Source organism: Rhinatrema bivittatum, chromosome 15 (genome assembly GCF_901001135.1).
Source record: "Rhinatrema bivittatum chromosome 15, aRhiBiv1.1, whole genome shotgun sequence".
In the NCBI taxonomy this organism is placed as follows: domain Eukaryota; kingdom Metazoa; phylum Chordata; class Amphibia; order Gymnophiona; family Rhinatrematidae; genus Rhinatrema; species Rhinatrema bivittatum.
In genome coordinates, this window is record NC_042629.1 from 48,218,172 (window position 1) to 48,235,368 (window position 17,197).

The following is a 17,197-nucleotide window of genomic DNA, read 5'->3' on the forward strand; positions in this document are numbered from 1 at the left end:
TGTTGTGCCTGTTGCACATATTCAGTGCTGCTTGGCCTCATACGTATGACTCAGCCTGTAGCTTGCTATTCTCCCATATGTGAGGACTACCATCATGCTTGTCCTGGGAGAACACCTGTTACAGGTAAGCAACTCTGCTTAACCCAGTGTGCCATGTAAGAACCAATTTTCCTTTAGCAAGGGCTTAAAGAATGACTGATGACGTAAAGGACGGATTGCTGGTCAGGGCATCCGCCATTTCACTAGCTGTTCAAATGAAATAAAATTCAGTCATCGTATCTGTTTGAAAGTTGCTGCCCTTTGTTCCTTTCTGAATTATCTTTGAAATAATAAAACATTCTCATTATGTACATGTTAAGGGTATCTTCCATTAGCTTTCCTGATGCTTGCTTGTTTTTTTAATTCTATGCAGACCCTGTATAATGTATTCCTATTTCAAGAAACTGAAGAAAAGCAAAAGCCTTTCAAATATCCACAGCTAGTAAATTTTCATGACACTATCGCTCAGAGGGTATTCCAGCTAAAGGTACAAAATCACATTTTGTTTGGTGTTATTGACCAGATGTAGGTAGTTTCTTGTTGAAAACTAGCATAAAGTATGCATGCTAATTAGAATTTATTTTATCTGTGTACTTTGCACCAGTTTTGTGCAAGTGGCTAAGGAAGGCAAAATGGCATGCATGCTTTGGAAAATGTTATCTGTGCGAGCTAGGTTGCTCCCCACCGACCTCAACACCCTCTCTGTATCCCACCTCCCCAAGGACGCTTCCTTACAATCCAGCTAAAAGTCTGCATGCTGTGGAAGCATATTTTAGCTGTGCATAGGAGGGCCATCTAGGCACAATACACCATTTTAATGTTGGCATCTAGATTGCTTTGGAAATTGTCATGCCTGCATATAGTTAGCTCTGCCTGAGAGCTTGCTATCTTGGCTTTATTTTGGCATGGACTACATCAGTTTCTGAATAATAGCAGCAAATATTATCAATTGTATAATGCAGAGAAGCCACATTTATTTATTTATTTAAAAACTTTTCTATACCGTTGCTAAGTTAAATACCATCGCAACGGTGTACATGTAGGCACATATTTAATGTAGGTAAAAGTGTACTATAGTACATTCTAACAGGTGCCGTCAAAGGTTCGGTTACAATATATCATTAGACATAGTCATTTAGCGAAGTAGTTCATGACCAATTGTACCAAGGTGCTTTCACGGGTAGTTTTATTACACATAGTATTATAGTTATGGTTTATTGTGGTGTGGAGTTCATAGACTATTTATTTATTTACTTATTTATTTATTTATTTATTTATTTATTTATTTATAGATTCTTATATACCGAGGTACGTATAGCTTACATCACCTCGGTTTACAGTGAAACAATAATTCAGCAACCAGCTTTACATCAAACAGTTTGAACACAGTAAAACATTTAACTGAAAATTCTTAACCATAATGCTAACTTCATTATCTATGAAACCATAATATCTTAGTATTTACGTATTATGTAGGATAAGATTAACTGTCATAGGCAAAAACCAAAGTTTCATTCAGGTCAAAAAATTGAATGAGAGACTAGTGGGGTATGATTTAGTAGTATGCAAAGGATTCAAAGTGTGAATGCTTGTTCAAACAACCAAGTTTTAAGGTATTGTTTGAATGTCTTGTGACATGGTTCAGTCCGTAGGTCCAACGGCATGTTGTTCCAGATATTGATACCCGCAATGGAGAATGATCGGTCTCTGGTGGATACGAGTTTGACGTCTTTTTGATGATGGATATCTAATTTTGCTTGGTGAATACTTCTGATAGGTCTGTTGGATGTGCGGAATATGAACTGATCCGAAAACCATTGCATCTCTTGGTTGTGAATTGATTTGTGGATTAGTGAGAGAACTTTGAAGGTAATTCTGTAGGATACTGGTAGCCAATGTAGGAACATTAGTGCTGGAGTAATATGTTCATGACGTCTAGTGTTAGTAATTAAACGGGCAGCAGCATTTTGCAACATCTGTAATGGTTGAATTGTACTTTTCGGAAGGCCCAGTAGAATTGCATTACAATAGTCGATTTTAGGTAGAACTATAGCTTGTAATACCGTCCTGAAGTCCTGTGGGTGTAATAACGGCTTGATTCTTTTCATGGTATGTAACTTGAAGAAGCCACTCTTAATGGTGGTCGAGATGAAATTCTTCAATGTAAAATGCTTATCAATCATGACTCCAAGGCTGCGGACATATTTTAGATTAGTGTGATCTGTATTTGAAGACGGGGATTGATGCGTATTTGCAATGTAGTTCTTTTGTGGCGATATGATGAGTAGTTCAGTCTTGTTGGTGTTGATTGCGAGAAAGTTTTCCATGAGTAGGTTTTTTATTTCGTCAAGTGCAGATTCCCAGATCTTCATGGCATTGGCAAGTGAATCCTTGATTGGGATAATGATTTGGATGTCGTCAGCATATATGAAATGACGCAGATCCAATTTCTTCAGTAGTTTACAGAGTGGAGATAGGTATACATTGAACAGGGTTGAGGAAAGGGAGGATCCTTGTGGGACACCTTGTGAAAGATTTCTAGGTTTCGATGAATGGTATCCCATCTTGACACTGTATGTCCTATCTTTCAGGAATGATTGTATCCAGGATAAGGCGGTGCCAGTGATGCCAATTTGTGATAGGAGGGAGAGGAGAGTCATGTGGTTGATAGTGTCAAATGCAGACGATATATCGAGTAGGGCCAGAATATAAGAGTGACCGGTGTCAAGGGATTTTAGTATGGCATCAGAAAGGGATACAAGCAGTGTTTCAGTGCTATGGTTCTTCCTAAATCCGTATTGTGATGGGAATAGTAATTGATTAGTAGACTAATCTACTGTATAGTCCTAAGGACTGTATGTCGGTGCCTTTCTGTCTTTTCCTGAAATATTTCTCTCTATTCTCCTGTCTCTTTGTAAAATGCTTGTTTAAAAAGCCATGTTTTTAGGTTTTTCTTGAATGTCTTGAGATCACTTTGTTGTCTGATCTCTGGAGGCATTGAGTTCCAGATTATGGGTCCTGCTAGTGATAGGGCTCTTTCTCTCACTTGTGTCAGTCTTGCTGTTTTAACTGATGGAATGGTTAGGAGGGCTTTATTTGCTGAGCGGAGGTTCCTGTGTGGAGTGTGTACCCGTAATGCTGTGTTCAACCAGTCTGTTGCTATATTTAAGATCTCAAAATTACTCAAAATGCTTGCCATCTAGACATCTAAATTATAATAATTGTATTATTGACTGGCAAAATAACTCATATGGGGTGAGGTCATTATTTCAAAGTCATACAGAGAGTAACAGTCAGAGCTGGGATTAGAACTCACAGGAAATCTCGCAATTGAAGAACTATACTTCTTTCTTGTGAAACAAGGCAACATCCAGAATGACTTCTACTTTAAATTCTTTATTTTGGGGGTCATTTTGTAATTTCCCACCTTGGTTTAAAGTCTGTTGGTACTTTCTATGGGCAGACTTTATACCAGTTTTCAAAATTTGAAAGTGATCCCACCAAAATTACCTGCATACAATTACACCATTTAATGTGTGCACAGATTATTTTTTGAGGAAAAGTATGAGCATAATGCCAAACGCTATACGCAAGATCATCTCTTTATACCGTACAGAAACTAAGTGCACACTTTTGACCTGCAGATCAGGTTTTGTAAAAGCTTGTTTCCATGGGTCAAACACTGTTTTTACCTACAGAACCAACTTTGAAAAATTACCCTCTGCTGAGTGCACAAACAGAGGAAAAATACAACCAATCTCAGTTCCCTACAGCATATTTTACATATTTTCAGCTTTTAAAAAATCATCACACTTCTGCTGTCCTTCTCTCATTTCAGTTACAAGAACATGGTCACCTAGCAGACATTGAGAGGAAAATGCAAAGAAAGTTGCCATTGATGCGGCTCTTTTCCCTCCCACTGAGTACCCCTGAGAGTAAGATGAAGCGCTTGGGCCGGATCCATGAACTCATGTATTATTGCTCAAATGGTGACTGGCTTTTTGTTACATAGTTGTATTTTTGATGTTCTTAATTTAAAAGTATTTATTAGATGGCACATGTCCCCTTACAAAATCATCTTAGGAAAGGTATCGTGCAATTTGAATGCAAAACCAGGAAGGTAAATAATATTGAGTGCACAGGACAATGGTTGACTTAAATAGACTTGTGGTATGCCTTCATAGCTCCAGGTTTTATTGTACCATTGTCATTCACCTCTCACAAGCACTCAGTCCCTATAGGCCCAGTAACCTTAATTATCATTCAAACACATTCACATACAGACCTTAAAACTAATTTTCAAAAGGGAAACCTTCCACTTTGAAAATCGACACATATACTAAGGACCAGCAGATTTTCAAACCTGCTTTTTGTGTAGGTAACATTTTCCTAGAAAATAATGCATGCAGATGTGAAAGTGCAGTGTATGTATGTTTCCTGTTCATACCCCAGATCAGTCCAGACAAGTGGGTTTTGCATCCCTACCAGCAGATGGAGGCAGAGAACTGCTACTGAACAGAGAGTGCCACCCTTAGTCCCTCAGTATTGAGTATTTTTCTGTCATAAGCAGATGGTAGAGGTGCAAACCTGCAGTCTGACAAAAAAAAAAAAAATGGAATACAAGAAGGTTAGAAGAGATGCTTCCTGAGGACCTCAGGAAATCTTGCCAGGCCTGTGGCTCAAGCCAGGATAAAATGTTTGCCCTAGGAAGTGATTGTTTTTCACATGGGGCTCTTCATTGGCTTGGGTACAGGTCAATACCTAGGGACTGCAGATGGCACGCTCGGTTAAATAGCAGTGCCTGAAAAGTGTTTAGTTCTCTGCCTTCATCTGCTGGTAGGGATGCAAAACCCACTTGCCTGGACCAAACTGTGGTATTCCAGAAACAAAAATTAGCAAGTAAGAACCAATTTTCCTTTATTTTCCAGAACACCTTCCTAAATGCAGCTAAAATTACATGTGTTGTGATCAGTATATAGTGCAGTGTTTCAATTATTTTTTTCACTTGGATGGACCAGACTCTGTAGATATGTGAAAATATTAGCACCCAAAGCAAAAGTGCAAAAGCCAGGCTTTCTAACTTTTAGAAGAATTTCAAAAAGATATATATACTTCCTTTGATTTTTTTCATTTTGTGATTTTAATGGAAAATACCTTTGCTGATGCAAAAAAGTAAAGTGGAAAACCACCCCACACCAATACATAATATAAATAAGAGAGAGGTATCTGTGAAAATGCTGTTGCATGGACTGTCCAAAGTGCTAAGGCTTAAATGCAAAATGTAATATATAATCATGTCACAAAGAACAAACAGGTTCAGAGCTGCTCATACGCTCGTGATCATGCAATACACCAGTGAAGTGGCTGGCAACACTAGCAATAAAATAGTAATCATTGCAAGCTTATGACCCAAGTTATGAAACATAGAAAGTTAATGGAAAATGTGTCTCTCAACATGGACCTTGTGTCGCTGCAGCTGTATCAAGAGGATGAAGTCTACCCACCAGCAGTTCAACAAATAACTTGAGAAAGTAAACATTAAATGACAGTAAATAAAACAGCAATAGCAATATATTGTGTCAAAAAGCAATGAGGGGACCTGATATAAACACTATTCCCTGTACGTACCAGGATCAGTCCAGGACACCTGGGTTGTGACTCCGCACCAGTAGATGGAGACAGACTAAAACTTGTGGGCGGAGCCATATATGCCCCTGTGCCAGTCACAGCCCCTCAGTCTTACTCTGTCTCCAGTAGATGGTGCAGGTCCGGTCACAGCCCTGCCTGCCCTGGTTCTGGTACTCCGTCAGGGTCGGTTCTTTTTTTTTTTTTTTATTCTTTAGGCCAGTTTAGGCTACGGTGTTTTCTGTTTGGGTAATTTTCTAAATTGTCCCTTAGGTCCCTTTCGCCCTGCCTCCCAGGGGGGTTGTGAGGTTCTGAGGGGACCACCCCCCCCTGGTTGAGGCCGCTGCTAGGGTCGAGGACCCAGCTGGCCTAGTAGCAGCGTCAGGGGTGACACCGGGGAGCCCGGTTCACTCACCCCTGCTGGATTAGGGCTCCAGGACCGTGGACAGCGACAGGTGTTTTTGTTTAAAAAAAAAAAAAAAAAAAAAAAAAAAAGGTTTGTTTTTATTTCTGTGCCGGCTCTCTCTTGCTTCGCGTCGCCGCTCGTGGGGGGGGCGCCGCCGACGGGGGGAGGCCGTTCGAATTTTTTTGTTTAATTTTCGTCGCTCCTGCTGCCCCGTTTTCGCGCCTCTTCGCCGGCATGCCTCGCGGCTCGGTCTGCCGGGCCTGTGGCTCGGCGCGCGTCTTTCGCGCGAGAGTCTGTGCGCGGCCTGCATCCCGGGCGGAGAGGGGTCGTCTGGGGCGCCTCGGGGGGCTCGTTCGCGGCCCGCGCGATCGCCTCCACGCGGGGGGGCGCCGTAGAAAAGCCCCAAGAGCTTTTCCCGCTTAGCGCGGGAGTGGCGGCCATTTTGGCCACGGGCTGCGAAATGGCGCGGGAAACGGCAGGGCCTTCGGCCTTGCCTCCCGCGCTTTCCCCGCAGCGGGTCGCGGTCGGAGGGGGTCCCTCGGGGGACACAGGGTCCCCGGGGAGTCCTGCTGATTTTTCCTCAGATTCGAGCTCGCTGTCGGAGGACCTTGCGCTTTTGTTGCGCAAGGTCCTGAAATACAAAAAAAGCAAGCGCGGCCGGAGGGAGGCTCGCAGAGCTCCACCGCAGAAGAGGTCCAGGAAGCCTTCGGGGGTCGCGGAGGGGCCCCAGGGCGCCTTGCGGGGGAAGCGGCCTCCACGTGGCGTCCCACAGGAGGCGGACACCGATTCCTTCCCCGAGGACGACGCTGATTCCCCTGAGGAGACCCAGAAGGGACCCGACGATGTGGGAGCGGACGGCTCCGCTATGTCCGGCGTCGCAAAAGGCTCACAGGCAGTGGAAGGAGACGATCCCAAAGTGGTCAGGCTCTTCCGTAGGGATGAATTGCCACCTCTAATTCCAGCCATTATCCAGGAACTGGGAATAAACCCCCCTCCGGCGGTGGTTCGTCAGGAAGCGAACATGGATCCGGTCCTGTTAGGCCTCACGGGTCCGGCAGTTGCTTTTCCGTTCCATTTTTCTTCAACGGACATCATGTTCCGTGAATGGGACACTCCGGAGTTAGGGCTGAAGGTCAGCAAGGCCATGGACAAGCTTTACCCGCTCCCGGAGGATGCGCTGGACCTTCTCAAGTTTCCCAAGGTGGATTCGGCGGTTTCGGCGGTAACGAAGAGATCTACTATCCCGGTTACGGGTGCGACAGCCCTTCGGGACCTTCAGGACAGGAAGCTGGAAGTACAGCTCAAGAAGATTTTTGAGGTTTCAGCGCTAGGAATTCGGGCCGCCATGTGTACGAATTTCGCTTTGAGAGCTGGCTTACGCTGGGCTCAGGTCCTTCAAGCCAATGCGGATCTTTCGGCAGACGAGGCAGCGCAAGCGGATAAGTTGGAAGCGGTAATAGCATATGGCGCAGATGCACTCCACGATCTGCTGCGCACTTCGTCTAGATCCATGGTGGCGTCTGTCTCGGCGCGCCGCCTCCTGTGGCTACGCAACTGGGCGGCGGATGGCTCTTCTAAGGCTCACCTCGGGGCGCTGCCATTCAAGGGTAAATTGCTGTTTGGCAAGGAATTAGATGACTTGATGGCTTCCCTGGGGGAAAATAGGGCTTTCAGGTTACCCGAAGATAGATCCAGGTCGCGGCCTTCCTTTTCAGCCAGGTCCCGCTTTCGTGGGCCCAGGAAGGCGCGACCTCAAAGGTCGTCGGGGCACTCGTTCAGATCTTCCTCATCCCGTACTCCACAGTGGCAGCAGCAGCAGTCCTTTCGTGGGAGGCGCTTTGGCAGACCAGGGGGTGCCCTGGCCATCACGGCGCCCAAATCTTCACAATGAAAGGGGGTTGGCCCTTCTCCCGCCGCAGCCTCAGCACGCAGCCTCAGCACGCCTCAGCACGCCGTTCCCAACGTCGGGGCGCGGTTGCTGTCGTTTTATGAGAGATGGGCCGGAATAACGTCGGACCAGTGGGTCCTCACCGTGATAAGACACGGCTACTCGTTAGATTTTGCTCGCATTCCAGTGGACAAGTTCCTTGTGTCACCCTGCAAGGCTCCCGAGAAGAAGGTGGCGGTGCTAGACACCATCCGCCGCTTAGAGGACTTGGGAGCTATCTCCCCCGTCCCGGTCAGCCAACAAGGCGAAGGCCGTTACTCCATTTACTTCATCGTACCAAAGAAGGACGGCACGTCCCGGCCAATCCTGGATCTCAAAGGGGTGAACCGATGCCTTCGCGTTCCTCGCTTCAAAATGGAGACGATCCGGTCAGTCATCGCCGCGGTCCGGCCAGGCGAGTTCCTGGCCTCCCTGGACCTCACGGAGGCGTATCTTCACATAGGCATCCAGCCGTCGTTCCAACGCTTCCTCAGATTCTGCATTCTGGGTCGGCATTACCAGTTTCGGGCGCTCCCGTTTGGGCTCGCAACGGCCCCTCGTACTTTCACGAAGGTGATGGTCGTGGAGGCGGCGCAATTGCGCCGAGAAGGTCTCCAGGTCCATCCGTATCTGGACGATTGGTTGATTCGGGCGAAGTCCGAGGATCAGTGTCGGATGGCGGTGGCCAGGGTCCTCCATCTGTTGCAGTCCCTGGGATGGGTGGTCAACTTCAGCAAGAGTCACCTTACACCCACGCAGACCTTGGAATATCTGGGAGCTCTTTTCGACACGAAGCAGGGCAAGGTGTTTCTGTCGCTCGAACGGAGGAGCAAATTGCAAACTCAGGTACAACGCTTGTTGTCTCTCCGCCAGCCGCGGGTCTGCGACTATCTTACGGTCCTAGGGTCTATGGCTTCCACGCTGGCGCTGGTGCCATGGGCGTTCGCTCATCTGCGACCCTTACAGTCATCCTTGCTTTCCCGCTGGAAGCCGGTCTCGGAGGACTTCCACTTACCGCTTCCTCTAGCGGGACACGCGAGGTCCAGCCTGCGTTGGTGGCTAGACCCCAGTCATCTTTCCGCCGGAGTCTCTCTCCTGGTGCCCAGTTGGACAGTGGTGACCACGGATGCCAGCCTCTCCGGTTGGGGAGCGGTCTGCCTAGGGAGCTCAGTTCAAGGCCTATGGTCAGTGTCGCAAGCCCAGTGGTCTATCAATCGCCTAGAGACCAGAGCGGTCCGTCTGGCCCTGCAGGCTTTTCTACCATTGCTGCGGGGAAAGGCAGTCCGAGTGTTGTCGGACAATGCGACCACCGTGGCATACATCAACCGGCAGGGGGGGACCCGGAGCCCCCAGGTGGCAGAAGAAGCTCAGCGCTTGATGGCCTGGTCGGAGCTACATCTCAGCAACCTCGCAGCGTCTCACATTGCGGGAGTCGACAACGTGCAGGCGGACTATCTCAGCCGTCATCGTCTGGATCCCGGAGAGTGGGAGCTGGGGGACGAAGCGTTTCTTCTCATTTGCGACACATGGGGGGTGCCCCACATGGATCTGATGGCCACGTGGCACAACGCGAAGGCCCCGCGATTTTACAGTCGACGTCGAGAGCGGGGGGCAGAAGGCGTCGATGCGTTGGTGCTTCCCTGGCCGACGGATGTGCTGCTCTACGTGTTTCCCCCGTGGCCGATGATCGGCAAGATTCTACGGCGCATAGAGTTGCATCCGGCCAACGTGATCTTGGTGGCACCGGAGTGGCCTCGCCGGCCGTGGTTCGCAGACCTCGTACAACTGGCAGTAGCGGCCCCCCTTCGGTTCCAGGGAATGGTGGCCCTACTCCATCAGGGCCCCGTCTGTTTTGGAGGATGCGGATCACTTCTGTCTCGCGGCATGGCTTTTGAGAGGAATCGACTGAAGAGAAAAGGTTATTCAGATGCGGTGGTGGCCACGCTACTGCGTTCCAGGAAGCAGTCAACGTCTTTGGCTTACGTCCGTGTCTGGGTAGTCTTTGAGGACTGGTGCTTGCAGCGAGGGGTGGACCCCACTTCGGCTTCCATCTCTGATGTTCTAGCGTTCCTCCAGGCGGGTCTGGCCAAAGGTCTGGCGTGCAGTTCCCTACGGGTCCAAGTGGCGGCGCTTGGGTGTTTGCGAGGTAAGTCTCTGGCGCTTCACCCGGATATTGCTCGTTTCCTTCGGGGGGCTAAGCACCTTCGCCCCCCGTTACGTCTTCCTTATCCGGCTTGGAACCTCAATTGGGTTCTCTCCGCTCTATGCACGGCGCCGTTTGAGCCCTTGAAACGTGCAACTCTTAAGGATCTCACTTTAAAAACGGCTTTCTTGGTGGCAATTGCCTCGGCACGGCGTGTTTCCGAGTTACAGGCCCTGTCCTGTAGGGAACCTTTCTTGCGTATCTCCGATTCGGGGGTTTCCTTACGGACGGTTCCTTCCTTTCTTCCGAAAGTGGTCTCGTCGTTCCACGTGAATCAATCGGTGGAGTTGCCTGCTTTTGCGTGCGGAGACTCCTCTGCTACCGAAGAGAGGGAGTTACGGAAGCTTGACGTGCGGAGATCCCTTCTCCGATATCTGGAGGTCACTAATCCGTTTCGGGTCACAGATCATCTGTTTGTCCTGTTCTCTGGACCAAAGAAAGGAGCTGCAGCGTCCCGAACAACTATCGCTCGTTGGCTCAAGGAGGCCATTGGTTCGGCATACTTGGTGCGGGGAAAACCTCTTCCCGTGGGGCTGCGAGCTCACTCGACTCGCTCTCAAGCAGCGTCTTGGGCGGAAGCTTCTCAGGTGTCGCCTCAAGAGATTTGCAGGGCGGCCACCTGGAAGTCGTTGCATACTTTTGTCCGGCATTACCGGCTGGATGTCCGGGCTACCGATTCTGGGGGTTTTGGAGAGAGGGTACTCCGAGCGGGACTCTCTTCTTTCACCTGTCGCTTCTGATCCATGTTATTTATCTACCCTTACCACTGCACTCTCTCTCTTGCCTTTTTTTACATCAGTAAAATTCTGCAAAACCAACAAATGTAACTATTTTCTTGCATTTATATGGAAGTTCTCTCATTAAAGTCAATTGGTACCTACAGTGCCAGAATGTAATCCTCTTTGAAGTGCCTAAAAAGTGGAAAATTCATCAAATAAATAAATAAATTGGGCTCTGTGAAATAGTATGTGTTTGAATTGGCAGATAACGTGGGCTATAGAACAATAGTGACAATGTAGTGGCATTAAAAATCACAAGCACAGAAGCAACTCCTCCCCAAATATAATAAAAGTTAGAAAGAACAGAGAGGGAAACAATAATTCTCCCAAAAATTAATTTAAAAAATGTTTAAGAAAACAAATAATCTTTTGAGAAGAGACTGCGTCAGGACAAAGTGCCTATATTTTAATCCACTGTCTCTCGCCCGCAATGGGCCTCGGACAGTATCAGCCCCACCGGCACCTCGATTATAATCATCTACTGTCTCCCTCGTAAAATATTTTTATTGCTAATATTTATACCTTTATTACTCATTTGCTAATTACAAAAATCATATATCCTTATTAACAAACCAAATATTTCCTCATCTATCTTCCCCACCCTTAACCCACATTAAAAATGCCAAATACTTAGCTCCAATCGTCCGGCATTCACATAAACATAGAAACATAGAAATGACGGCAGAAGAAGACCAAACGGCCCATCTAGTCTGCCCAGCAAGCCACGCAGTTTATCCATTCCCCACCCCCCCTTTTTCTCCCTCCCACCCGTCACTATTGGCTTCCAGCACCCTCCGGCCCCAACTCCCTTCCACCCCTCCACCAATGCAGAGAGCAGCGCCGTATCCGCATCCCAGTGAACATCCAGCTCAATCAGGGGTAGCAACCACCGCAACAAGCAGGCCACACCCCTGCCCCATACTCTTACCCTCCCCTGCTTTGTTTGTTTTTTCTTTGTTTTGTTTTTTTTTTGGAGATGGCAGCCCTCCGTGAAGGCGGAACACCAACCACTGGCCACTGGCATCCCGCTCCGTGAATGCCTCTGTGGCTACTACCGCTCCGTGCAGTGTTTTGCTGCCTGAAGGTGGAACCCCAACTACTGGCCACTGGCATCCCGCTCCGTGAATGCCTCTGTGACTACTGCCGCTCCGTGCAGTGTTTTGCTGCCTGAAGGTGGAACCCCAACTACTGGCCACTGGCATCCCGCTCCGTGAATGCCTCTGTGGCTACTGCCGCTCCGTGCAGTGTTTTGCTGCCTGAAGGTGGAACCCCAACTACTGGCCACTGGCATCCCGCTCCGTGAATGCCTCTGTGGCTCATGCAATACAAAAACATTCTCCCAACATGGACTATGTTTCTGCCTTCAAGCCTTCACCAGGGGATAGATTTTAAATCAATCACAATGAGGTGCCAACATATCTTCACATACCCTCATCCTAAAAATGAAAAAGTTTTAATAATAACTACTCAAATGGCAGCTAGCACAAATAACGCCATACAATCCCTTTATACATTTACCACTAACACACTACAACCCAGATTCGCCACCCCAAATCATACCTTCTTTAGGTGTGCCGTTCTGATAATGGCGCCACAACGCTTACACCTCCAACCCTTCATTTCCTAAAATTAAATACCCGTGTTGCTGACGTAACCGGAAGTGTAGCTCATCACAGCTGTCAATCAATATACCAACTGTATCAAAACAAAACCACTTTACAGAAACCATACTGGAAATCTAAAAATCAAAAAACAGACCAATCTATTTCTTTATTCAATCCTCTAGGCACAACAGTGTCAAAATAATAAATCCACTTTTGTTCTCGTTGGAACAAATAATTTTTAAAATCACCTCCACGCGAGACGTGTTTAGTTTGTTCTATTACCGTAAATACTAAATCCGAGAAACAATGTTGTTTTGTAAGACAATGTTGAACCAAAGGAGCTTCCAGCCGACTTCTCATAATCGCACGGCGGTGTTCAATCAAACGCGTACGCCAACAACATTTTGTCTTGCCTACATACAAAAGTAGACATGGACACCAAGTCTCATATATCACCCCTACGGAGGAACAATCCATACGTGCTCGTAAATGGAAACTACCTCCTCCTCCAAAAAAAAAAAAAGGAAGAATTTCTCCAGGAAAAGATTGTTCACAAACGGAACATTTATTACAAGGGTAATGCCCCACCTTACACGAGACGGGTCAAGAAACAGAACTTGCCTAGTCCTCAAAATTCGAATGGTCAATCATGTCCCATTGCGGGCGAGAGGCAGTGGATTAAAATATAGGCACTTTGTCCTTGTACTGTCTCTTCTCAAAAGATTATTAGTTTTCCTAAAAAAAAAATTTAAATTTAATTTTTGGGAGAATTATTGTTTCCCTCTCCTTTCTAACTTTTGTGCCATTAAAAATGGGAGGGGTTAAATGAAACATATCAATTTTAACACTGCTACATTCTGTGCTGTCCGCTCCAGCCTGTGTTAACTGTCCCTGAGAAACGTGGCTGGGGAACACGGGCAGCAGGCGACCTAACAAGTGAAGAGGCCCTCTAGTTCCCTTTTCAAAGAAGAACTGAAGGTCCTCCCAGCTCATAAACACACCACTCGCCCTCAAAGAAAAAAAAAAAATCTGGGCATCCATCCCATTCCCAGGTCAAAAAAAAAAAAATCTCTTCAGGCCCCCATAAGCCAATTTCTTTCCCTCTGCAGAATTTCCACCAGGAGGAGGGAGAAAGTTTCTCTCCTGCTGGCAGTGGCACTACATCCAAACTGACCCTGCTCATCTCCTGACCTGCATGCCAAAGCATACTTTTTCTTCCTTTTTTTTTTTTTTTTTTACTTTGGTGGTGGAAGGGGGATAGGCTGCCCAGAGGGATTTTTTGACCACCTGGAGGAGGGAGAGGCTTGGGGGAAAAAGTGTGGAGGCTCTCATTTGTGTTTCAGGGGGCCAGCTGATGGGGGAATTCAGGACCCAACGGCCTTCAGTTATGTTTAGAAGTCACGGTGGTGGTTGGTTTCAAGGTCCAAAGACTTATTTTGTGTGTTAGGGAGATGAAAATCTGGTTTTCTTGCTTATTAATGTGGCTCACCAAAGCCATGAAAGTTAACCTGCAAACTGTTGATGACATAATACATGTGCAAATTGTGCATGGGCATAAACTCTTATGTCAAAAGAATATATTCATAGGGCATGATTTTCAAAAGCATATACACGCTTAAAATGGGGTTTTAAGCGTGTAAATGCACTTTACCCCTGTAAGTGGGCTTTTGAAAATTGCTAGAATGTATGCCATTGAATTATCAATAGGTTTTACTCATGTTAGGTGTATTTAATATGGGTAAATGGCTTTCGAAAATAACTCCTTTGAAAATTCTCCTGATGCAGAATAAAAATGTTGCTTTTCCCACTTCCTTGCTAGTGTGCTGTGTTTATTTTTATATTGAGAGGTTATTTTGTAATAGACCATTAATGTAGAGAGCAGCTCCATCACTGCTCTCTACATTAATGGTGGGGGAGGAAGGGAAATAGAACCAAGAGCTAAAAGAAACATAAGTATGAGAGAAAAAATGTGTGAAGCTTGCTGGGCAGACTGGATGGGCCGTTTGGTCTTCTTCTGCCGTCATTTCTATGTTTCTATGTTTCTATGTTTCATTAGGAATATTATTGCTCAACACTGAGTATACACAATTACAGTTTGAAGAGTTTCTTTTTATAGTTTGACTAAAATGATACTGTCTTTCTTCTCTCATAGAATTATTGAGTTGGGCTGAAGTGGAAAGGATCTTCAGAGTGTTCACTTTTGAAAGTTTGAACCTCACAGACCTCAATGAACTTGATGAGCTGGAGGATACAAAGAATGTGAGAGGAGGGGGGAGGAGAAAAAAACAAAAGCCTATACCGTGGGATAATCCAGACAGATTTGCCAAAGAGTCGATGAAAGTGAGTAGCGTGGAAATGCATCATGCTCTGGAGCAACTTCTAGCCTCAGGTAACTTCTGACAAGTTTCTCATTACTCTTTCAGAATGGTTAGTTTGCTTCTCTGTAGGCAATCTGTATTTAATTCTTAGCTCAGGCTCTTGATCCTTTGTCAGCATGCCTGAAATATCACATAGGGCAGCATTTCCCTACGTGTGCCATGGAAAAGTCGCTACTGCCTGATGCTCATATCCTGACCAGTACCTGGGCTCTGCTCTCAGCACCTTACAGCAACAAGATACACCAGCGGTGGTTCTTAAATGTGTAGAAGCTCCTTTCTGACAACATGTGTAATCATGAATGCCCCTTCCTAGCTACAGCGTGAGCTTTGGAGTGTGGTAATCAATGGGCAGCAGGCAGGGTATGGATAGCTGGGACACGCTTTGGCAGCACACACAATGCACACAACTCCTCCTGCACCTGCTTTGTGAGTCCTTCCAGCCTGTATCTTATCCCCAGATTTAGTTAAATGGGGAGAGTGTACACTGGACACTGGCTGAGACCCATTCTGAGTGTAGGGAGCAGCAGGGGAGGACCTTTGGAAGCCACATACAGCAACCATGATAACAGGCAGGTACATTTTAAAAGGAGCGTATGTGCGCCCATAAACACGCGTATTGGGCAAGTGAGCAAAGATGCGCTTACTTTTATATCATGCGTGCAAATACATGCATGATAAGTAAGCGCATCATTTAAAATGTCCCTGCCACGTATATGTGTGCATCCTTTACGCGCATACTTGCACAAATGACCATGGGGGGGGGGGGGGGGGAGAGAGACAGACACTCTATATATATCTCCCAATGTAAGAGGGGCACTTTCATCTTAGGGTGGGTTTTGGGGGGGGGGCATGGGGTTACAAGGGCAGACCAATGTAACACCGCCCCCCCCCCCCCAAAAAAAAACCCCTCCTTGAGTTGAAAGTACTCCTCTTACAGTAGGAGATATATAGAGTGTCAGATTCTCTCTCTTTCTCTCTTGCATGCGTTGCCATTTTCAGCCTTTGCTAAATTCGGGAACGCCTGTGCCCCTTTTCTGCCTCCTTATTCTTGATGCGCGCATAGGTATGTGTGCGCGTACTTCCCGGCTTCTTAAAATTTGCACGTATGGGGCTGTTTTTGTATGAGCAACGCTTTTAAAATCTACCTCCACACCATACTAACTTCTCCTGTCTCCCGCACTTTTATATAGAGGGAGCTGGTCCATTGTGATGAGTTCTAATGTGTCTTTGCCTCCCCCTTTGTTTTAAAATTTAGAAGAGAGACTGGTGAGGTTTTCAGTGCTTCCCTAGCTCCTCTTTTGACCATATGAATCCTCTCTATGACTGCACTGCCTGCGTTTTAGAGGTTGGTGTGCCACACAACATTTTCGTTAATGTAGGTGTGATATGGGCTTGAAAAGGCTGGGAAACACTGACATATGGTATCAAGGCAGGAGTTAGCATGCACTGTATTAAACTAGTCCAATAAAAAGTATCACGTATATCATGATTGCTGATCTTAATTTCTTTCTTAATATAGAATTTACATTACTGGAAATTTGGAACTTCAAAATGCTTGGTTTCTTACTTATCATCTCAGTTTTATAAACTGCCGGTTCCATAAATTGCTCTTTTCACAATTTGCAGTTCATATTGAAAATGAAGGCCAAGAAAGTGAAGATTTTGTTGCTTCACTTCCAGAGGTGAGATGCCAGTTTTCTTCTGGTGTGATATGGCAAGCTGGAATAGCCTTAGGTCTATGATATGATCTAAATAAAGTAATATAATTTGTTAGTCTCCCCTTTCACTTTCTAGTAGACATTATGCAGGTGTTGATCATTAAAAGCACTATTACAGTTTATTTCACTTAGCACCCTTGATCTTTTTAATACCTGGGCATAATCTTTAATTCTTAGAGGTGATCTTTCCAGAATGTGGTTAAGGCTCATTGGCAATACTTACTAGGAAAAACCTGAACTGTTTTTACCTGGTCAGTACTTGCTCTGATAAATATAAAACTTAAAAATTGTTTAAAAATTGCCATCTTTATGAGTCTGTGAATAGAAAACTACTAAAGGGACAAGGGAGCCATGAATTAGTAGCAATTTATTCTGATTGCAGATTTGCATAGCTTCTGTCTTGATGATATGAGCTTCATAAAAATAGCCTCAATGAGGTCAAATTCAAAGCATTTCTGTAGGTAAAAATTGATGTAATCATGTTAAGTCATCTGTCTGAAAACTGCGTACTCCCAATG

General features: G+C 46.0%; 1 protein-coding gene across 2 annotated transcripts in view; it reads left to right on the top strand.

Moving 5' to 3' along the window:
• Positions 1–17,197, top strand: part of SPAG17 (sperm associated antigen 17) — a 289,254-nt gene that overhangs the window by 86,577 nt on the left and 185,480 nt on the right. For both annotated transcript variants that reach the window (XM_029577979.1, XM_029577980.1), the window contains 4 exons: positions 413–526; positions 3,878–4,028; positions 14,736–14,972; positions 16,588–16,643. In XM_029577979.1, the coding sequence (XP_029433839.1) occupies positions 413–526; positions 3,878–4,028; positions 14,736–14,972; positions 16,588–16,643 (558 nt within the window). The remainder of the gene's footprint in view (positions 1–412; positions 527–3,877; positions 4,029–14,735; positions 14,973–16,587; positions 16,644–17,197) is intronic.